Source organism: Orbicella franksi, chromosome 1 (genome assembly GCF_964199315.1).
Source record: "Orbicella franksi chromosome 1, jaOrbFran1.1, whole genome shotgun sequence".
NCBI classification, from domain to species: Eukaryota; Metazoa; Cnidaria; class Anthozoa; order Scleractinia; family Merulinidae; genus Orbicella; species Orbicella franksi.
This window is the reverse complement of record NC_138145.1, coordinates 34,698,524-34,722,049: the sequence shown is the minus strand read 5'-3', so window position 1 is coordinate 34,722,049 and position 23,526 is coordinate 34,698,524. Positions and strand designations below refer to the sequence as shown.

Here is a 23,526-nt window from a genome sequence, read left to right as displayed (position 1 = left end):
ACATTTCCTGGGGGAGAGAGGGGGTTAATGTGGGTCCAGGGTCATAATAATGATGGCGAGGGTAAAACGCACCGATTTGAAAGGATTCCTGGAACTGTCCCAAGGACATGTGTCCTCCATTGTAGTTCCACTCCAATAACGAGAATACACTCTTTCAGTTATAGCCCATAATTTTATGAAAAGTAGGTCACGTGATAGCCTAACTGCAAGGGACCTTTTATCTGGGGCTTTGGGGGAAAGCATGTTACTTCTGTAGGGTGCTATGCTTAAGGGGACGTGAACATGAAGGACACTCTAAACTTCCACAAATATAACCTACCCGCTGGTCAGCAAATTATCAGACAAAGTAAACACATGTTAATCCTTCCTCCATTTAATTGTTAGGTTATTAACTATTTGTCACAATTCCTTACAAAGACAATCTTACAAGGGGCTTTGTCCGTGTCATTTGATAAAAATGTTTTCTGGTCGGAAATTGACCACTCGTCAAAATTAAAATGCGCTATTGCTCGCTGACAAGAGAACTAGCTGACAGAACAAGAATTATTTCACAAATATCTGCTAAAACGCACAGCAAATTTTGGCTCTATTATTTTAACATACAGGCAACTTGAATTCAGTGCGTTAGTCACGTCAACTTTGCTATAGCTAATTTGCGGAAAGTATAAAATCTAGTTCATTTATTTACAATCACCAAAAAGTTCCGCTACTCGAGAACTACCAGGCTTAATGGCATTTTTTTTCTGAATGTCACAGTGACCAATAATTAAGATCTAGCTTGTACCGTTTTATTGAAATACTAAATAAACGTGGCCTTAATTTTAATGTACAGATCTAGAACGTGCACTCATGTGGAATTCGTTGATGTTTGCTGAGCTGTGATGCTTGTGTAAAAGATTTGCCGCATTTCTCACAGAGAAATGGTCGTTCACCTGTGTGAGTACGAATGTGATTGTTTAGCGTGGTTGCGCCTGCAAATGTGCGCGAGCAGTAACCGCACTTAAATGGTTTATCGTTAGCGTGAGTGACGACATGCGTGCGCACTTCATTTGGTTGGGAGAAAGACTCCGAGCAATAGTTACACGTGTATGGTCTCTTGGGCATGCGCGGGCAGACGTGCACTTGGAGCATGTTTTTCTGGGCGAATGACTGATTACACTGACCGCATTTCATAAGGCTCAGCTCTGAGCCGTCCGCCAGATTGAACCTTCTATCGTCATCACAATCTTCGATCACGACCCGCTCTTCTTTTAAAACGACAGGCACCACATCCCGGGTCCGCTCGGCCTGAGTGAAAGTTTCCCCTGTGGGAATGGTGCTGTGAGAGGTAATGGGAATAGGGACCTTGTGGTGCCAAGAAACACGAGTGTCATTAGATGAGGTAGGTGAGGGTTTTTCTTTTACGTTTACGTTATCACGTGATACGGGAAGAGGTGATTTTCGAGGAGAAGTTTTGGTTGGAGTGTTTGAGGTGACCGCTGGCTGACTTGAAACCGGCGCAGGATATTGCGAAGAGTTGATTGGTCGGTCTGTAGGCTGTGTTTGACCTTGGGCTGCTAAAACCTCTTGCAGGAGTCTTGTGCCTAGATAAATAGAAAAAGGATTTGTTAGGCTTCCCAACACGCTGAAGATGTAATCGTCTAACAACAGTTAAAAAGATTGCGATTAACAAGGTTCATGGGCATTTTTGAGGGGATAAGTGGAAAATCAATAAATTCACCAATGGCAGACGTGAAACTCTTGATAAGCAGAACTGTCAATTCTACAACATCGCAATTTTAGTTTCAATATTTTCATTTCACATCTCAGAGACCAATTTGGCACACGAAACTAACTTCATACCGTGCCGAGTATCAGTAAACAAAACAGTGGAACCACATTTTTTCGTTTTATCCAGAAAAACTACTCAAAGAAATTTCAGCAAACTCAGGAGGATCTTCTTGAGTACACACTCTGGCACACTTCTCTGAAGGTATTCTTAGCAGAGCCCGATGTTTGTGGCGCTTAATTCCTGTTTCTATAATTCTACGGGTAGGGTGGTCTACTTCAGTGTCCTCCGATCGACCTACCCCACCACCAGTGTTATGTTAACTTTCACCAAAGAAGATGTCTGCTTTTTTACTCCTAGTTGTTAGAGAAAGGCACTCTGAGAGTCAATAGAATTCCCAACGTATATGTAAGACCGCAACTCGACAATGCTTTGCACACGAGATAAAGATTCTATAACCTTTGAAAACAACACTTTTTGATTACCTACACTAAGTTGCTTCGTCACCGTAATGACATACCGTTGGGGTCCACAAGCGCCATATCTTGCACCTCCAGTGGTATTCCCATATCCTGGGGATATTTTTCGTCATACCATACGAGAAGTTCCGCTCCCACGGAAATCTCTCTAAAAGCCCGGTAGTAGATATTTCCACAGTACTGGAAGGAAAAGAGATTCTGTTCTTCCCTGTATCGAGCACATCGGATGAATCGCATCCAACTTGATGTGTTTTCGTCGCTGGCGTCCAGGTAATGGGACAGTTTTCCGTCTTGATAAATCTACAATTTGCGATAACGGCAAATAAATTACTTTAGGATGACTGAACACTGAGTAAGTTTGAGCTATTGTCCTGTAATACCCAAAGATGATAGACTTCCAATTACTCCTTGCTGTCACAATATATTAACAAGCATTAGAAAACAGCCTTAAGAAAATACGCGCGCTGATTGGTAAAAAATCGTGTTTGTATTTAAGAATTAGATTGTGAGCTCGAGATTTCTATGAGGTGATAGTTGATGAGGCCGAAGGCCGAATCAACTATCACCTTGTACAAATCGAGAGCGAATAATCTAATTGTTTTAGTAGAATTCTTACTAAACTTTACTTAAAATGACGGTTTCGAATTCTTTCTTGACGTAATATTAAACTTTGCGCCTAGAAAGATCGCTCGGATTGAATTGTCATTTAAAATTGAAGTTGTGTGTGCGCGCGCATCAGTTTTTTTTGATAATTTCAACTTTTTTAAAAGTCAAGAAACCGTAAATGTCCTTCGCTTAGACTCCTCAGGAATTTAATTATTCATTTACATCAAAATTTTCCACCAAAACTTTGGAAAAACGAAAAAAACGTCAATTTCCTAGCAGACCTCCAGCCCCTGCACACTAATGGCTGATAGTGTCAAATGACTCAGCCAATCAGATTACATCATTTGCATTAGTATACTAGTAGAATTCTACTAAAACTCGATAGAAACACGATATATGTTTTCTATTCCTTAAATAGCTGAAGAGAATAAAGAAAACCATCAATTGGGAAATTTGAACGTCATTTTCGACGGCTTTTTATTTCTCGGAAATGGCATTAAATGATAATAAAAGTAACTTGTAAGTTTTAGAATTCTCAAACTTATTGATAATCCATCGAAGGAAGCCATAACGTTGATGAAATAACTGATCTTATTTAGCATAGATTTACATGACTTATCACTTTCACTTTAGATTGACAAGACTTAGCACACTCAAGACAGAGTTTCAATTTTCAAAGACCTCTAAGTCCTGGAAGTTCGTCATAAATACTCCGCTCCGCAGCCTATATTTAATTAAACTCTCTTCCCGGCGTTTTGAAACGCGGTTAAGCACGGTGTATTGTTTTTCTTATATTACTTGAATGACCTCACAAGGTCATCGTCAAAATGGTCTCAGCTATAAGAACAGCTGCCGGATGGTGTCATTTTTGTTCGTATCCCATTGTTTCTGGTCCACCAGATTTGTTTAACATCTCTACTAAGAAACAGAAATTATTTTCTCGCGGTTTTTTCTTACAATTGTACGAGGAGTTCACGATCTGGATTTTGACTGATAGCTGGGAAATCGCTAAGTAATATATCAAACACAAAAGACCGTGTTTGACCACATTTCCAAACACCGAGAAGAGAGTTGAAAATGCGACGCGTAGCGGAGTATTTTTGACGAACTTCGAGGTCAAACGCTGTGTGTAACGATGTGTAGGCTGAGAAATGATTTAAAAAATATATATATATAGATAGCCTGCGCGTTTTGTAAGTTGTCAGTCAATTCCAGTTCATTTGTCAGTTATATGCACACCTTTGCAAACGATAAAAACAGTATAATACCTCCCACATGTATGACGTGTCTGTATTAGGTTTGATGTCATCGCATTTGACGTGTTTGCCTTCGTAAGGACCAATCCACGTGCCTACAGGAATGTGTTGTTTTGCGCAGACTCCGCAGCCCGCCCCAGGGATACTCGACACACACAGTTGTACTTCTTCTGGAAACGAGGCTATGGCGTAACTGAATTTGACCGGTTGTTTCTGTCCCGGGATAAGCAGTTTTCTGTTAGAGTTTGGAATTTTGTGCACTGGGCACTCGCCTTGTTTTGATCGGCACGCTTCGCATTCTAAAAGATAAAATCGAAAAACAACAATTAGATAAACTCTAAAGACAGAAGAACAAGCGGCGAATCGGGACAACATTTTCAATTCATCGCTTTCAAAAGAAATACCCTCTTTAAAATAGTCCCAAGGATTTCATAGCCACCGGAGGGGGTCCCTAAAGGGGTCACAATGTAAGGCTCAAAGAGCAGAAACATTTTTGCGTCCCCTCCCTCCCTTGAGCACTAGTGGATTCCCCACCATGCCCCCTCCACCCGCCCCCCCCCCCCCCCCAATACATAATATAAAATCGAAGATCCCTAACTGGGTTTTCATTATTTCATCCATCGGCTTAGAAGAAGAATAATAGAGACATTTTACGAGATTCGTAGTGTTCTTCCGAGTTCAGTAAAAACATGAGAAATGAGTGAAATCAAATGTCCGGGAGCCTACGTGCTCGACATTGAATACATGATATATCATTCCCTCGAATTTTTTTCCTTGCTGTTAGCTCCAAATTGGGCACTATAGTGCAATAATAACACTACGGTTTAATACCGTCTTACTCTTGTCTAGTCAAATGACGTAATAGTTGAATAATAATGTCATTTAAACTAACTTTAAGGAAATAAGTTTGAAGTCTGTCTGATATTTCAAGTCTATTTTCTCTTTAGAAAGTCTCGCCTGTGTTGTTTAGCAACTGGGTTCGGAGACATGCATTCAGACACAAAAATGTGATACTCTTTTCCGCTTCTGCTCTTTGCGAGACAGCACGTGTTTACAGTTTGAATGTCTGAACAGTACGAGTTGCTTTTCTAGCCGATTAAAACGTTATAAATATTAACGAGATCATCCGCAAAACTGCCAGAAAGAATTTCACCTTTGCTCCCGCCAAAAATAAACCTGACCTCTCTTTCCGTTCTGTAACGGGATCCTCCAAATTGACACTGGCTTCGGTTCAGAGACTGAAGTTTTACTGAAGTCCTCCACCGCAGACAATGGGTGTGGTATAAACATTGTTTGAATTAACTTATACCTCTTCTATTTCGGTATTGACTTAGCGTCCCTTGTCAGTCCTAAACTTACAGTCTCGGATCGCAAGAGCCAAGCACACAACATCGTTAGTTTTTTCAAACAGCTTGTCAAACATTTTTCACTAGTAAATACCAATCGTCATTTGGGCTATTCATATTTGTGTTTAAATCTAACTTGTGAGTGATCATTGACTTGGTTATGGGTGGGCTTGTTTGATGCTTGCGTCCGGGGAGGGGGCGGTAATCCCCTATATCAGTAAAGTTATAAAAGGGTACCAGAGTTTTCGTTTTGTGATCATGAACCGTTTTCATTGTACGACAAAGGCTTATAGATTTTTTTTCTTGATATTATAGCTGGTGTTTAAATATAAGGGAGAAAGATGAGTGAGAAAGCCAAAGCTTAGAGAAACGAGCAAGTGATAGTAAAAATCGTCCCTGAAAATGTGTACATATTGTTTTTTTAGCTCAGGTCTGATATGCTGTGGAAAATAATATATTTTCGCCTGCAGTTTGGAAAGGATTTTGAGAACGAGACTAAAATCTCTACCGGAATAGTTACCCCTCCCTCCCGCCCTCCGTCGTTTACCAAAGAGTTACATTGCTCATTAAAAAGGTCGAAGTCTGCAAAATCAAAATACTGGAACATCAAAGGGACCGGCGTTAACAGAGATATGCTCTTTAAATCAGATAAGGGAAGTTATTATCGAAACACGTAATCAAAAAATCTCAAAAATTTCAACAAAGCGTTCTGTCATCTGTGTCTGTAAGCTCCTCCCTCGAAATCTCGCGTCGTGGGGATTTTCAATGATGGCAAAACAAATTCGCCGAAGTTCCGCTTGCCGGAAATATTCGTGACCTTTCATCAGGCGATGCAGCAATGCTGTTTTATCTTGTCTAATGGGTGGGCGGGAGAAGAATCGAGAAGTGAGCAGTCCAAAATCCTGAACATTTGTAATTCGAAGTTTTGATAGCACTGGAGCACAGTAAAACCTGTGGTTTTTCTCTTCCTTTCTCAGTTACGCATCTGTCTTTGAAGCAGGAAGTGATTAATAACGCCTTCTTCTGATACGATGCTGTTGTCTTGGGCCTTGCACAAAAATGCTTTTATCTGTGTGTATGTCTGCCGGTAGGAGATTAATCTATCCTATTTTTATCATCAAAACAATGACTACTTAATACCAAATGCTTTTCTTCTTCGTCTATAGCCTAGTTTCTGTTGTTCAATATAACGCAGTCTTTTCCTAATCACAACAAGCGGCATCAGGAGGTCTTCCTTAACGGCTAATAAATACACAAGATTCACTTCCCTTTACGAAAGAACCGGAAAAATGGTTTCAGAAAACAAACAATTTTATTGTTTTTGCGGCAAAATTGAATGCCCCTTCTTCTCTGCGGAACACAGTCGATTTCTTTTGTTTATTGGCGTTTTTAGTCTTTCAGTAGCTTTGGAAGAATTATAAAAAAGGTTTCAACTTGAAAAAGGCATTTTGATTGAAGAATTGATAGTAACAATAAGATTAATACGACACAAATTTGACCTTTGTGCTCGAAGCAAAATTAATTCTGGATAATAAAGTACATTGCTTGGCACGCAACATTTATAAAAGAAGTTCTTTTTTTCACTTACTTGTAACTTCTTTAGGCCTTTCCCCGTCGGATTGGCTTGGTTTTCTTTGTGCTTTAAATGCCTCGATGTCGATGAGTTGTGGCTCATTGTGTCGATACAAACAGTTGTACAAGTCGTCATAAGTGAATTTGAAATGTCTGCCAGTGTGTGAAGTGTTTTGGAGGGCTGCCTGGTTGGCGGGAAAGTGAGTGGTGAACGCCACACCATTTCGCGCCATTTTCTTGATTCTCGCGGTCCGGGAAACTGAAACAACAAGTTACAAAAAGAAACAATTGAATGTATCACAGCTGAACACGATAACATCAAAGGACCCGCACGTCGTACTTGTTAAATTTTACCAGTTTACGTACGACTGTCAAACTCTCTCCGACAGTCTGCGAGCTTAGTAAGTGTTGACTGTTGGAAACCCAGAGCTTTATGTACCTTCATGCGCTAATTCAATTCAGTATTTTTCAGCATTGATGTTTTCTAAAACTTGTTTGTGTTTTGGATCTCTATCTTTCAGTTATCGCTTCAGTAATCCTGCTTGAAAAGACATTTCTACACTGACAACGTTGATCTACCAGATAGACTGGAGTATTGCAAATAAGAGTTTAAATTTCATGCATGACTCTGGTGGCAGAATAAATAACTACAGATCTTGACGTTATTTTTGATGTCATTCCGGCCACAAAATATCAACAAGTGCTATAAAAGGTTCTCACTAAAACATAAAAATCATTGCAATAATATTGTTGTTCGTGATTGGGCCAGCATTACAAACAGCCATGCTGAGTGGGGAAATCAAGGCATGGAAAGATAAAACTGATAAATCTAAGTACTAACATAAAATTACGTTTAAAAGTCTTGCGTCTTGCGTCTTGTACAAACTTACGCTCTTAACAGTTTTTGGCGACACTTACAGATTACGGTAGAGTTCAGTTCCTTGTACCCTCCTAAAACTTTACATGCAACTTTACTCGTTATCTATTCACAATCTTTAAAACGGGGCATGAATTTCAAAACACCAGCTTGTGCTTTCTCTGCAAGAGTGAGCCGTCAATTGCGTTTGACTCTTAGAAATGGCTGCCTGAACACAACTGGCGAATCAAACCTTAATGTGTGGCCAATCAAATGAAAGCTGTGAATGAACACAATCAGTTAAATTACTCGGATTGTTGTGACTTACTCTGGTCCTAGGGTTAGCGTTTGTGAATGAAAATCTCAGTGTTTATTACGGTACGGTATAGAATTCATCAGTTTTACAGTTGTGACTTTGACTGTAGAAGATTGAAACCGAAAACTGACTTAAATTTGCAACAGAACTAACTATTGATTGTGACTATTCAAATGAAATGAAAGCTATTGAGCAGGACGCTTTTTTGTGCCATTGTTTTTGTTTTTGTTTTTGTTTTTTTTGTAATTGCTTTGTTCTGTTTTCCGTGATTTTACAATTGTTTTTTACTCCAGGTAAAAGAGTTAATAAGTTTCGATGATCGTTCAGTTCTGAGTGTGATAACTTTTAATTAGTCCGATTAGGTTATCTAATGCCGTAATAAGGTGCCCAGCTCGTAGAATATTGAGGAACTATTTCTTCGTATAACCAATTTAACAAAGAAACCCTATTTCATTTTATTTCAATACTACACTGTAAATTTTTCAAAGTAATTATCAGACGAAACTTAAACTTTTGCTAATCCATGCAATTGAAGGTAGACAAAAAGAAATAATTGTAACCTTGTTTTCCACTGTTACTTTTTCCATTCTCGCTTGCAGTAACAACTTCCACCTCAATTGACATTTTCGTTATACTGCTTGGGAGACAAAGGAGATCGTGCTCTCAAAACAAAAGCTCACTGAACTTCAATTGACTAGCTGCCAAGTTATTTTGTCCGGAAATGGGACAATTTGAGAAAGGCTTTGCTTTTCCAAGAAAATGCTTACAGCCCTCGGGGACTGCCTATGACTTAGCGGAGAAGATCTTCGAGAAAACTTCTATGACAGACTTGGATAGGTAAAATATTACTTGAAATCCCGTCCTTTAAGCTGACCGGACCGTGTCGCTAACAGAGGTCGACTTTCTCTTGCCTTATTAAAGAGCAGAATAATTTTCGTTTCGAAGACTACAGCAGCATTGAAATAAATCACTAAGTGGTGTAGAAATACCAATCAATTTTGTGGCAAGGAGGTAGCTGCAGGTCATAAATGAGATAAGTTTAAGAACTTCCTTTATCGTATTATTTAGCAAGTATTTAACAAAAGCATGGCTTCGTGTTGCAGATAGATATGAAATTTCTGCCTTTGGCAAATAAAGATTTGTTATCTTTAAAATAGCTCAGCATTGATGTTCCGCGCGGAGTACGTGTTGGAACAAAGCCCGAATAAATAGCTAATTCCATAATACGGAAGATTAAAACCTACAAATGGTACAGCACAACAACTTTTTTCGAACGGATTATTCTTCCGCCTTATTTTAAATTTATTTATTTTTTGGTAGATTTCCGCATACAAGACCGATAAAAAAAAAGCTGCGTTTGCTACCCGCTATGCTACACGCGATTACCGGCTGTGTCGGCATTTTCAAAGAAACAATAGGAGCTAACAACAATATTTCCAAAGACTGCTTAGTTTCGCAAAGATGCATTCCTCTCTTGAACGTTTTACGCCAGATTAATTAATGAATGACCCTCCCGCAGATTACAGAGGAATGGCGTCCATTGAAAAACAGGGAAAGTTTTCTTTATGGATGAGTTAAAAGTTAATCTGAGATAGCCATATCAAATAAGTGTACGAGCAGGAATTTGGCTAGAATGGGACAGGTTGGGTCCCGCCCAATAAGGTGCTGATGCGCAAGGCACAGCAAACAAGAAAAAAACCAGTATGTTAATAATTGTTTACAGTATAAACTTTCCAATCTGTGTGCGAAACAGGCCATCATCAACTGCGTTAAAAATGCGTGTTATGTCGCAACTCTCTACTAAGCAGTCTGGGCTCATGCCATGATAAAGTCGCGGGAAAATTGGTGAAATTTTTTATCCAAAAAGTTTTAGTGCGCTATTTGAAAGCGTTTTATGCGGAAAAGAAACAATAAAGTGGAGGGCCAAATGAGTTATTGTAATCCGCTGTGCGGAAGCTAACACCGGACAAGAGCAGAAGCGCCTACCAAAGGTGTGACATTTACAAGAGCGACTGACTATACAACTGTTTCACACGAAGATGTTTTTACCTTGACAAAAAGAAATTATTTACAAATACACTTGAGTTGTTTGTAATTTTACGGCTTCTTGGTGCTGGTCAACTTACGAGAAAGCTTTTTGAAAAAGAAATAAAAAATAATAACTATAATCATCTTAAATTATTTGTTACTTTCACGACCATCAGTAATTGTTCGTAGATCTTGTTGCCAAGGTTTCTTTTAAAAAAAAGGGACATACAAAAGACAAAACATCCCATTTCCAAGAATTGAAATTACAAACGAAGTCATATGTCTAGCTTTGATAACATTACGCAAGTGTGTTCCTTGAATTAGTTACAAGAGAACTCACGCAAACGTTGAACTCACTCACCAACTGTTCTGTTAGGCACAACTTTTTCTTTTCCAAAACTCAAGTCTTTGGCAGCGTTAATTCTTGATTCAGGCCCCTATCTAGGTGAACAGAAGTGAGATTTATCTGCCCACCCAAAAGTGTTCCTTTTCAGTGGGTCTACGTTACTTTGTCACCTGATATTTATACTAACAAAAGGCTCTAGCTTGGAACAGCTACTAGTTAGCGGCATGTTTTTATTCGCGTTTTTCTCCCTCAGGTCGAGGAACTGTCAATCATTCTAGAAGAACGTCAAAAGTTTTTGACAGCTCTCAATTCTTGGGACGTTTGCCAAATCTCGTATCGCACGACTGATATGTGGGTCTGATACGTCTGTGACATAACATACCGTATGTATCAGCTCTCCAGGCCGAATAAAAATAACATGTGGCGAGAAAAGCAAGTCTCGAAAAAGCCAGATAACACCTCTAAAATGATAGCATTGGTTTAGGGAGGCGGATTGGTCAGGTAAGGAAATAGACATTGTTGTTTTGGTCGTGAGTGATGTTTGCGTGCAGGCGCGCGGAGCACGAGGACGCGGACCCGGCGATCATAGAAATTTGAAATGATTGGAAATTGATCACCTCAGACAACCATTATTTAACTGTCGCATTCTTAATTAGATTTTGCGATATCATTTTTGCGAAGATAAGAATTATTACGCTCGGCCAGTTCAAACTGAAGTGATAAAACTCAGCTAAGTTTCCGCTGATTAGCGTCTTTTATCAATATTTACACAATCATTCACGACGATCTTTGTGAGCTGTCACGCTTCTCTCTTGAACAAACAATTAACAGATATTGGTCGGATTATGTAAAACATTTTTACAGTGCATTTTGTAAATATTTTTTTGTCAGACATAACTGAGGTCATGTTCGCACCGAGAAGCATACCTTTCCACACGCAGAGCGTTTCAGATTAATATCATTTCTTTCTAAATGCCATCTCACGTAAGCACAAGTGAGGCGCAGGGCTTCCGTTCGAAATATTGTTGAAACAGGAGGGCATCAGCTATCCAATATCCTGCGGCCTTGTTAGTTCCCTTAGCTTGTCCACCTCTGGTCACGCGCACAGCTTGCAGTCTCACCTTGAGTTCTGCACTATCAAAAAATCCGGAACCTACCTACAAAGATTTGACTTTTAAAATCGAACCTTGGAATTGTTCCCAAGACAAATTTTGTTATCACGTACCACTTCCAAAGGATTAAAGCAGGAGTCATAGTGGCAAGTGAACAGTCGGATTAACCTTTCAACTAATTTTTGCACGATTCTGGAATGTTTGGCAAACGTCAGAGGAAACGTGAAGTCAAGAGTGAAGATTTAAAAATAGAATGTTTGGTTTATAATTAATGGATGGAGCCCAGTGCTGGGGTGAGATCTTGAGATTGTCAGCAGCACACCCCAGTTTCTTGATAGAGGAGGGCAGAAATATAGTTGCTCTGCCGGGGAGGGGGGTGCTCCTAGAAAAATTGGGTGGGGGTGTGCGGCCCGCCTCCCAAAACCCTTTCCCTGTTTATGACCAAAATCTGCGATATTCCCTACCCTATTTATGACCTAACCAAAAATTCGAAACCCTATTTCTGACCTGACCCTAAAATCAAAACTCTGTTTCAGACCTGCGTTAAAACTAGTTCCCTAGTTCAGACCAATGTTAAATTGCCGTAAACATAATTTGTGAAGGGCTTTTGTTGATTTTCTTTTCGATAATGATGAAAAAGTGGCTTCTTCTTAAAAACATACCCATTTCAAGGCTAGAGTGCAAAAACCATACACTATTTATGACCGAAATGGCCAAAATCAGCTAAAATCGATACCCTATTTATGACCGAAACGGCTGAAAAACCATACCCTTTGGGGCTGCACATACCTATATGGTCCATATAAGGGAGTACCCCCCCCCCCGGGGGTTGCTCTCTGCTCTCTCTCTCAGCTAGTGTCCAATCAGGTGCCCTGAAGTAGCAAAAGGAAATGAGTTCTTTCAAAATCATGGTTGTAAATCATCGTCAGTGAAGGAAACATACTTTTTTCACATACTAATCGTTTTTACTTACAAATTTGAATCTCGGATATCCACAAACACTGTCTATTTCTTTAGAAATTTTAATTTGGGTTCGCTTCAGTGACGTTTGTTATATGTAATCGTAGTTGTTTTCCAGTTGATTTCTGTTTTTGTTGTAAATAGATGTGGTTGTTCCTGTATTGAGTATACTATGAATCTCCTAATCGAAAGTCACGTTTGCTTCTGAATCAGTACAGTTCAGAGAAACAGCGGTAAAAAACGTCACAAGTCAATTGCGTCGTATATGCACAGTGGAAAAAAAAAAACCCATCAATTTCCCGCAAATATTCAAAGCGGCGCGTTATTTTATTTTAGAAAGGTTACTTAAAATTGACCAAAGTGGGCTGAGTTTCATGCTAGAAAATCAGAGAAATGGCACAGACCGACACTTCTATAAAGTTTTTATCCAAAATAATGTAAGTTAAAAAGTCGACTTTTTGAGGGAGCAGGGATGGTGCAGTGGTCAGAGCGCTCGCCTCCCACCAATGTGGTCCGGGTTCGATTCCAGCCTGGTGTCATTTGTGGGTTGAGTTTGTTGTTGGTTCTCGCCTTGCTCCGAGGGTTTATCTCCGGGTTCTCTGGTTTTCCTTCCTCCACAAAACTAACACTCCAATTCGACCAGGATAGAGGACCTGCGTGAAAACCAGCCGAGGCTGATCTGGCTTCCTCTCTAAATATCGTAATTTATTATTTATTTTATTTTATTTTTTTCAATCGTTTTATCCTAGGTAATTTAAAGTAATGAAAGTGTTGCATTATTGTAAAAGTGTTCAGTTACCTGAGTGTCTCAATACATAGCATAAAGGTCATTGAATTAAAAGTTGTTTCACGCTTTGCATTTCAACAAAACTCCTCTCTGAGACGTAGCATGATTTCACCTGTTGCTCAATTCTAGAGCCCTTTAAAAACGATTTATTGGCATTCTATCTCATGTTGTAAGCAACCATTTCTTTAGAAAAAAGCAAGACTAATAAAACGTGGTGCAAATGTCATTGACAGAATATCATATGGCACTGAACTGGTCCAGAATAAAAGCAGTGTGCTGATTGGTTCTCTGAGTGACCACGAGCACGGACTGTCCCGCTAAAATGGACCGCTCACGAAATAGTTTTGGCGGACGCTTTTTCAAAACACTGACAAGTCTCCAGTTTGTTAAGTTGGAATCTTTATTCCTTCATGCTTGGCGGACAATACATTGAATTAAACATTTCTTGAGTTACAACAATTTTAGTAAATATGAACATAACACTTGTGAGAACTTCAACAGCACAAGCATAAGCACAAGCACACGGTATTGAGTACACACACAACTCAAACATAAGCATAAACAGAACAGCTTGCACTTATGAGCGACAACTCGCTGCTGTAAGCATTAGCGATAATCGGCCGTCTTGTTTTACTGTATCCAGGAGGTATGGAGCCAAAAATAAGGCAATTCAGTACCCATTCTGCGCATGGCTACGTGCTTATGCTGTGTTGTGGGCGTCCTCACTATCGTTATGCTTATGCTAGTGCTTATGTCGTAAGGAAAAGAGTCGGTTAGCAGCCGCCGCTCTCGTAAGGTCTCACATGAATGGCTTGATACCCAAAACAATAACAGCTGCTAAAAAGCCAAAGAATAGCGAAGCGCGCGAGTGACGTCATAACTCAGACAAACTCAGACAAACAAAACGGAATGGAGGAAGATTTGAAGCTTTTTCAAGCACGTAAACAAGTGTTCCTAAAACAATTTTTAAAACCAAAATTTGGCGTTCATTTTCCTCCTATTTCTCTCGGAACACGCTTATGTCTGACTCTCGCGGGGTTCCATTAACTTGCATTCTATTTTTAGACTTCGCGCGCTTCGTTATTACAAACTTACAAGAGCCGCTATACTTCTGAATGAAAACTAGGCTTACATTGAGTTGAGCTAAGAGAAGATAAGAAGTGAAGTGTGGCTAAAATGATTCATAAGTGATGAAAATTGTAATGGTTGTTTGGCTCCAGTGTGCAGTGAATTGGACTGATTTCGAACCGTGCCAATACCTCCTGCCTCTCACCAACTACAGACCGTGATTATTCCAACGATGGATAATGCTATCCGCTTTATAAAATCGCTATTCATTTGATGAATGTTAACAAAACGTACTATGCTATGAATAACCGGGCCAAGATTTATACATGAGGTACTGGCACATTGTTAACTGAAGCAATACTCAACCAAAACGTACCTTTTTGATACTCTTCGGCGACTTATTAGGCGAAATTCGTTTGTTCGTATTTTGGTGACCGACGTAGTTGAGCCAAAATACCCATGGCGAGACCAAACAACCCGGATATGCCGCCGAAGCGAACCAAAAAAGGTACGACTAGTTCATAAATTTACCGTATCCAAATCCGGTCAAGAGACCATGATATCGGAGGCAGGTCAGCGGGCTGATATCGCAGGATATCAGAACAGTAGACACGGCTTCTAATTGGGTACTTGCGAATTTGGGTGTGATTATAAAGAATATATTACAATCAACCCATTCAGTAGTCGTTTCCTGTAACCGAAATAGGGTTTTAGAGCTCGATATTACAGCGATTTCTGCCTTTCACATAGTTAGCCCCACATTCCAAAATCTAAAAAAAAAACTTGAATAGCTTTACCAAGTTAGTAAAGACCTAAAGAGAAGTGAAACGGATAGTGACTAATAGATACGTCCACTGAGTACAACAGGAACGTTCATGTGAATATGATGAAGCTGATGTTTATAAGAAAACTTTGCCGTGACAGGACGGACGTGGCTTTTCAAGCCATCCTGTCACGCATAAATGGATAAAAGCTCTCCCACTTTGGAGAATCAGCTGATCCGCTAGTTCATGCGCAAACCACTAGGTTTCCGCCGGAAACCGCTGCGATCCTGAATAAGTTTTCATGTAAAGTTTGATACAAAAGAGCTGAAAGTCAAAATGTTTGCCATACGATAAAATCAGAGCGGCTTTCTTAAGTAATACATCGCTCATCAGATACCTTTAAGGCGTTTCTCGTGCTTTCTTCTAAAGTCCCACATAGAAGCTCCCACAAATGTTGTAAGCCAATCCAGACCCTCTTGAGAACAAAGGCACAGGGCTTGTGACCGCACAGTTCCTACAACAGAGATTTTACAGTACAAAGGAACGTTTGTGTTTAATACGTAACACTTGGGCTAAGTGAGATCCGGAAAGCTGTTAGTACCAGCTGAAGTCGGATTCGTGCCGAGGCTTTAGGACAACCTGTTTCGAATAAAAACGTTAAGAGAGACACTTTGTTAAAACCGAACAGATGTACATGTCAAGCTCCACATTGCCAACCATCAACTGGCAAAGCCCACAGAACACACACGGTTATGTACCAGAATGCACTTCAGGGCTAGAGCTGCCTGAGTTGGCACAACCCTTCCGAGACAACTCAGAGGACGTAAGCTATAAATTCCCAGACCCCATCGCCACCCCCTCGAAACACCCACGCTGATTACGAGAGAAGTGCTACACACCCACACCGGTGGCCTTTATTCCCAAGTACATTTAAAGAGAGTACACACAACAGCTGAAAAAACTGAAGTTCGCAAGGTCCGAATTCAGCAGCGTAGACTTCAAGCGGACACCTTCTCACCTTAGTATTTTGGACTAACAGCCGTAAGGCCCCCTGTAATCTTCAGATACATGGACGAATCAACTTGAAACAGCAAAGCAAAAATCAAACATACTATTTCTGGAAAGGAATATTTAGTTATTTATTACGTTTAAAGATTTTGAAGCTTTTTTCAAGCAAGATTTTACAAGGTGAGTCTATTTTATCGTCGCCTCTGTCAAACTCCAGACTCCATCTTCAAAACGCCATTCGATCGCTTTGTCCGTTTATAGCTTGGCTTTGTAAACAAACTGAAATAAGACTGACAATAGCGTAGCTATTTCACGCAGTCCGTCATCAATATAAAGAGATCTGACCAAAGCCTGACGTCAGCTACAGTAATTAGAGTCAAAACAATGTCGCTTATGTCCTATTTCCGACTGTTGCAAAAAGATCTATATTTTATAGATAACTTACCAAAAATAAAAAGAAATTATGATCACAGATGAATATACTTAAAAGACATCTTAGAGAATAGTATAACACGACATTTTGTACGAGTCTTGTAGTATTTCGACATGCCCGTAGGGCAACTTCAAATGCAGATACTAAGTGATATTTCACTATGATATGGTTATAATCCAACGTCATTCTTTCCAAAATTCCTAACTTTGAATGTGCGTGGTCAGAACGAAAGCAAGGGCCACAGAAAACTTGTCTTTAAGAGAAGAAATACAAATATTTTCACTCTACTGAGAGGAGACAGGTGAAAAAGCAAATTAGTCTGTCAGCCAGAGTGTTTTATCGATTACCTTTCTGCTATTTCCTGTTGAACCAGGTAAAACTTATACTGCTCTGAGGCTATCATAAAGTCATGAAATAAGTCTCTTATTCACCACGCTGGCACGTTATAGTGTCAAGACCTAGGGCTGACATTATCCCATTACGGCCCTCACGCTAGGTTAATGCGAAATAAAATTAATTGCCTGCGTGCCGTGCGGGTAAAAATCGATTAATCAATCCATATTTTCTTCTTATAGCTTTGCCAAATTATTCCTAGTCCTCTTCTTATCTTCAAATTTGAAAATTATCACGAAAAGTTGGGCAGTAGGATTTTGAATTAAACCTTCTTGAAACTTCTTGAGAAAGTTTCCTGAAAACGACGGTTTTTGAAGTGCTTGGGTTTGTTTAGAACATACATTTAGCCTTGGGCACTTAATTCAGAGCAAAAATTCAAAACACTAGTCAATGAGATCTGCATTTCTGTTTGATATTATCATATTTATTTCAAGCAAGAGGAGAACTTACATTGATTGGTGAGATAATATACTGTAACATTTCGCTAGTAATCCCCAGTGTTTTAATATTTATTCAATAGCCCTTTTTAGTAACCAGTTGTTTTGGAGTGGATCCGCATTTTCAGAAGGAATTTTGTGTTTTCATACATGATCGGGTTTGTCTGTTGGGAGGGAATTATTGTTTTAGGCTCATAAATGAATACTGCATGATAATAACTCTCCAAACACCGCCATCTGGAAAACAAAACCAGCTTTACAATCACCAGAAAAACTTCAACAGTTTTAGAAATATTGTTCCGGCGTAAAATACAAAACTGCCCCATGATTCTGGAGTTAAACAATTGAAAGATTTTTTATTGTTTTTTTAAGAACTAAAACAAAATGTAAAAACCTAGTGAGGTGTCTTCGGGATAGCTTAAATTTTGGAAGAATTCTTGCGTCCTATTGGGCTCTTCATTCTTAGGTTTTACGGTTACACAGTTAACTTTGCGGTAGTTAGCCTGAATATAGACAAAAATACATTTTGTTCCAGCCATTCAGGTGAGCGACTGTGTACTTAGTTGTTGCTATACACACATACAGTTTGTTCAATCGAGCTTTTTTTTAAAATCCTCCGGCTTTTCTCCACATTTCGTCCATTTATTTGTTTTGTCGAGTTAAATTTTGTGTTCACAAACAGCGCCTAATGTTTCGACTCGAAGAGATCACAATACAACATAGTTTGCATTTGATGAGAATAAATGAAAAATTCAGTTGAAAGGTTCTTTTTATAAACATCAGTGCTCGCTAAAGATCAATGCATTTATATTATTAATATTCTTAATCGATCCTTTCCAAAAAACTTTCTCCCAACAACACAAGTCTTTCCGGCTTCAGTTTACCAGATTATTAGCAAGTTGTGGATCAACAGATATCGTCTTATGTAACCAAATACACCTTCTGTGTAATCATGCATTAATCATTCAAACTGAAAAGCTTTTTAACAATCTTAGTGCTGGGTTTATAGATACTTTCTGAAATGGCTGTAGCTAGCACTTAAAAATCTGCAAATCGTTTTAACTGGCTAGGATTAATCGTTAAAGATGCCGATCGATCTCCTCGCCGTGCTAACCCTCTTCAAGACAGGTCTTACGCAAACTTCCCTCTTCGTGACAAATATTGATAACAGACGTTAAAGATCATTTTGGATATGGAAATGTTTGTCCTCTATGACGTTTGCAACGAAGCGCTGTGACATGTTATATAATTTGCTAACAGGACTTACTGCGTGGGAACCGTGCCAATCATGTAATACGCGTTTTATGGACCGCATCAGGTCACCACGCAACCAGAACGAAACTCTGGCTCTATTGAACAACTTGTCAGCCGCATGTTTCCGTTAGGACATGACCCTCAGGGCACGACGCACAAAAACGTCATTAAGTATTTTTTCCTAGTTTTCATGTTCTAATAGTGAAACAGCCTTTTCGGGCCTTTACGAAACCTGTTAAAAATCTTCGTTAATTTGCCTCATATTTTTTTTCCCAAGCGTGATAATGAATTAAGTACCCTTACGGCTATCAGTTAAGTTTTACCATAACAACGGCTAGCATGCTGTAACGCTTAACGCTTTCAATTTGCAATGCATGACTTACTGTTTGACAAATACGATGACAGTTCAGCTAAAGAATTAGCAAAGTGTTATACTGCAGTCATTCATTTTGTTTTTGTTTGCGGCAAAACGACGCGTACTTATCATACAGATCTTGAATGTGGCCTGCGAACAACAGTTACTCAGTTTGAAAATTAGTGAGGCATTCTCCGGTAAACTTCAACAACCTCTTTAGAAAGGAAAGCAGGTGAGTTCGGCCGAAGCGACAGTGGAACAAATTTAAAAACTAAGTCACGAATTATGGTGCATAAAATTATTTTCCCTTACGTGATATTGTTCGAATACAGTAAGTCAACAAACTCTGTATAACTGATATATTGAGCTTGTTGAGGATTATTTGCTTGTCTTTCATGCATAAGGGTATATCAATCGCGTTGCGTTCGAGAACCAATTTTCATGTTTTCAGTACGTGTCTAGTCACACATGAAAAGTGCTGCCGACATCAATTATTTGATTGCATTGTAAAAGACAGAGTTTGGTGTTAATTTACTATCAATTCATTTTTTAACGTCTAGATCACATCTAATCTTATGCTGTTTTTATACATAGATTTATAGCCGTGATATTAAAATTATCATTGCGTCAGATGTCAAAATATGACTAGTACAAAAGACATTGTTAGTGACTCAGAGACTAGCTCTGTTGACAGGTATTCTCATTTCACTCATGCCAGCTTTTTCTCTCTCGTTTTTCGGCCGGTATGCAACAACATGTCCAACCAACACTAGCTAACACTGTTGGTCATTTGAAGTGGAACTTGTGTTTCGAATTTACATTGTTTCATGCCCACGGGTCATGAAAGTTCAAAAAAATAGATATATTTTTGGAATTTAATTTGTCTGAGCTAGAATAACGTCAGGAATATGACATCACATTGAGTATTGGTTGAGCTTTCTTTGTGAAATCCTACCGCAATTCGTAACAAATAGTTGCAAGTTGGAGACGAGATTTTATTTTATTCAAACTGTTATCCAATAAGTTTTGTTCTTATTTCTGCATTCTGCCAAATTTCTATACTTTTATTTACTATGATTTGACCAATTTGAATAGGTTTGTGGGCGGATTGACGTAGGAAGGTCTCAATAAAACTTTATTTTTAGTATCATTCGAAAAGCGTGCTACGCTTAGGAACAACCTCAAGCTTATTAACTTTGGAAACTAGCCAAACTGCTCTCCAACGAAAACTTTTAATCGCATTTCTTATTCACAGTTCAACGGAGAATTTTCAGCGTGTAGGATGTCGAACACAGGCCCTCGCCTACAGCAGTCATTTCCCACCAAACCAGTGGCTTTGTTGAGGAGCCCTTCAGAACACGAGACATTTTCATTCACGTACGACAACTTGTACAAATGTTTGTACCAGCGTAACGAATCAGAAGATCAGACCACGCCAGGGAACTTGAACGACTGTACTGAACGCAAAGGTAACAATCTAGATATAATAGGTTATGGTTACAACTGGGGTACTGATTTGAAACTGAGAATAAAATAAAATTAAAATAAAATTAAATTAAACTTCACCTTTTCATACACGACCTCCAGACATGGCTGACAGTGTGCGATGGCCCCACGATGGCTCAGCCAATCAGATTGCAGTAATTGTATTAGTGTGCAAGTGGAGTTCTAGAAGTGTGAAAGTAAAGTTATTGTTCTTCTCTCAGGTTCTTTGTCACCTTCAAAAACCGGTGAGAAGGAACAGACCGAGAAGCTCACTTTCGCTAAAAAGTCTTGTCCAAAAGAACTGGAGCTGTGCACATCAAGCATCGGTTTTAAACATGGGATCCGCACAAAACAAGTTATTCCTGAAGGGACCTGGATGGGCCCTTATCAAGGAGACCTAGTGAAAGCCAGTGACACCACTGCCGAAACAGATACGTCATATATGTGGGAGGTAACTAAGAAACTTAAACAATTTACTCATACCTTCTTTACACCAACTAAACAAGTAAAAGAAATGGAATTAAGTCACAAAAATCACTGCAAATCTTCGAATGAAGTCCACTCGGCTTGATTCGAACGGAAGTGAAAATAAACGTTTTTAGGAGATTTAAACTCAGTAAAAAATCATATCAACTTTTATGTTTGTTGGCCATTCACTTAAACTCCGACTTTAATCCAACACAGTTCAAACTTTTAGTATAATTATCACCGTTTTTATTTCCAGATTTACGAAAATGGTAAATTGTTACACTACGTGGATGGCAAAGACGAGAACACTTCCAGCTGGATGCGTTTTATTTGCTGCGCGCGACACAAAGGAGAACAAAATCTTTTCGCTTTTCAATATAACAAGGAAATTTACTACAGAGCGTTCTATGACATTCCTGCCGGAACTGAACTTCTCGTTTGGTACGAGGACACATACCCACAGTATATGGGGATACCGCTGAAGATAACCGATATAGGATTGCAGGCTCACAGTACAAGTATGTATTTGCCTCATTGAAGGAGAAGTAGGCCCTTCTCTATAGTGATGCTGCGTGTAGAATCACAGTCATGTGTACGTTTCTCGAATATGAAAGTAATGAACTAGAAGTGCGTGATTGTATCACGCTAGGTTGTTTTTTGGCGCGTGATTCGTTCCGATAGGTTGCACTGTGTTAAGCACGTGATTCTATCTTGCAAATGTCTTATGCTGTGTTACGTGCATGGCTCTGTCACCTAGATCAGGGTATTTTCTAGGGAGTAAAGTTAATAACTGGAAACAAACAAACGTTGCCCTTTACCACACAGTCAGGTAAAATTCATCATAAAATTGGAAATCTTTCCTTTTATAAAATTGCACTTTTTGACGAGGAAAATATCGTGATTGTCTTGATTAAACAAGTCAAATTTATGTAGTTATTTTCCGTAAACAAACTAGTCATTCCAGAGCAACTTTCGAGGTAATATCTTGGTGTTTTTTTTTTTAATATCATTTCTTTCTGACACCCCGCATAGATAATGCCATACATTTTCAAGCACCGTCTGAGCTTCAAAGACCAAAGCAAGACTCTAGCCGGAAAAACGCCGAAGCGCGGCGTCCTAACTCAACACCCATCAAAAGTTCAAGATCAGCGTTTGTGTCAGCACGTCCAGGATACCACCACAATCCGTTCTCCAATTCTCAAACTGTGCGTATGCGTAGGAAACGAGGCATGAATCAGGCAGGTCATCGTGGACAGCTGGTCCCAGTCTCCCAGCGGAGAACCATTGTTATTAACAGAGCCCACGATGCCCCTGATCCGTTTTGCATTTTAACGAGAACAAAGTGACAGGAGACTGATCTTACTTTGACAGTTCAATGTGCGCATGAGCAGTCCCTCCTCTTTAAGTGTAGAAATGGTCTTTTAACGAGCGATAGTTTTGTATATTACGAGACATTAGTAGAATTCTGCTAATGTACTATGCTGTTATCTGATTGGTTGAGCTATCAAACTCTATCAGCCATTACTGTGGAGTGGTTGGAGGTCACGGTTGTCTACAAAATGGCGACATTTTCTCGTTTCTCAGAAGTTTCATTCAATCCGCGACTTATGTAAAAACTCGTCATCTACATGTAAAGGAAATTTAGTTAAAATTGTACTGAAACAATTAATTATTCGCTCTTATTTTCTGAGCTGACTCGGCTTCATCACCTGATAGGAATCTTGAGCTCGTAATCTAATTGTTAACTAGAAGATTTAGTCTGTTAAATTTGGATCGAAATATCAAAACCTGAGTTTTATGCGTAATGCAATTTTATCAATTTGAGGTTAGTACCTCGAGCAAACGTAACTCAAAATAACACCTTTAAAATGGCTTTAAAGCATTGGTTTAGTGATAATTAACAAAACTGGACCATGATATTTCAAGTTTCTATTGACATAAATATGTCTTGTAGTTTTTGACTCATGATAGTTTCCTTGTAACGGCAGTTAAAGTTTTGCTCCGTGATAAGGAACAGAAGAACCTGCATAATGTTGTGGTTAATTGTTTTCCATACATGGAGGGTGTACCTGCAGCGTGCAGTGCCTCACTAGAAATCAGTGGTGCTTTTCTCCCTAGTTCGGATGTTAGTCCCTCTATGAGATGTGCCTGCAGGGAATCATGGTAGTTGTATTCATCAGCTTGTACTGGATATTTGTTTTGATGAATACAACTACCAAGATTCCCTGCAGGCGCGTCTCATAGAAGGAAATTGGCCATTTACAGTTATATAATAATTAAATGAATGCGTGCGCTCTGATTGGTCGATCAGCTATGGTTTATTGTGCAAGTCAACTCATGGAAATTTCGCGTGTCTTCTGAATTATTATATAAAAGCAGTAGACCACAAGTTTTTACGGTTTAGAGGCATGATAAACCACTTGGGATGT

At 39.3% G+C, this 23,526-nt stretch overlaps 2 protein-coding genes across 6 annotated transcripts; one reads left to right on the top strand and one right to left on the bottom strand.

Moving 5' to 3' along the window:
- Positions 1–2: 2 nt before the first annotated feature.
- LOC145460455 (putative histone-lysine N-methyltransferase PRDM6) lies at positions 3–10,814 on the bottom strand. Of its 3 annotated transcripts, none has more exons than XM_081445292.1 (5): positions 8,760–8,837; positions 7,044–7,286; positions 4,122–4,408; positions 2,289–2,547; positions 3–1,583 (listed from the first exon to the last, which is right to left on the bottom strand). In XM_081445292.1, the coding sequence occupies exons 1-5, from the start codon at positions 8,821–8,823 to the stop codon at positions 835–837; spliced, it is 1,602 nt and encodes a 533-aa protein (XP_081301418.1). In that variant the 5' UTR covers positions 8,824–8,837; the 3' UTR covers positions 3–834. The 3 variants fall into 3 exon arrangements, with proteins under 3 accessions (XP_081301418.1, XP_081301421.1, XP_081301430.1); XM_081445295.1 differs by lacking the exon at positions 8,760–8,837 and adding an exon at positions 10,589–10,814 and having other exon boundaries at positions 4–1,583; XM_081445304.1 differs by lacking the exon at positions 8,760–8,837 and adding an exon at positions 7,467–8,752 and having other exon boundaries at positions 4–1,583.
- Positions 10,110–23,503, top strand: LOC145460564 (uncharacterized). 3 transcript variants are annotated; one of them, XM_081445435.1, is made up of 6 exons: positions 10,110–10,190; positions 10,827–11,074; positions 20,400–20,613; positions 20,851–21,080; positions 21,354–21,615; positions 22,130–23,502. In XM_081445435.1, the coding sequence occupies exons 3-6, from the start codon at positions 20,427–20,429 to the stop codon at positions 22,441–22,443; spliced, it is 993 nt and encodes a 330-aa protein (XP_081301561.1). In that variant the 5' UTR covers positions 10,110–10,190; positions 10,827–11,074; positions 20,400–20,426; the 3' UTR covers positions 22,444–23,502. The 3 variants fall into 3 exon arrangements, with proteins under 3 accessions (XP_081301561.1, XP_081301552.1, XP_081301544.1); XM_081445426.1 differs by having other exon boundaries at positions 10,827–19,376; XM_081445418.1 differs by having other exon boundaries at positions 10,827–20,613; positions 22,130–23,503.
- The last annotated feature ends 23 nt before the right edge of the window (positions 23,504–23,526 follow it).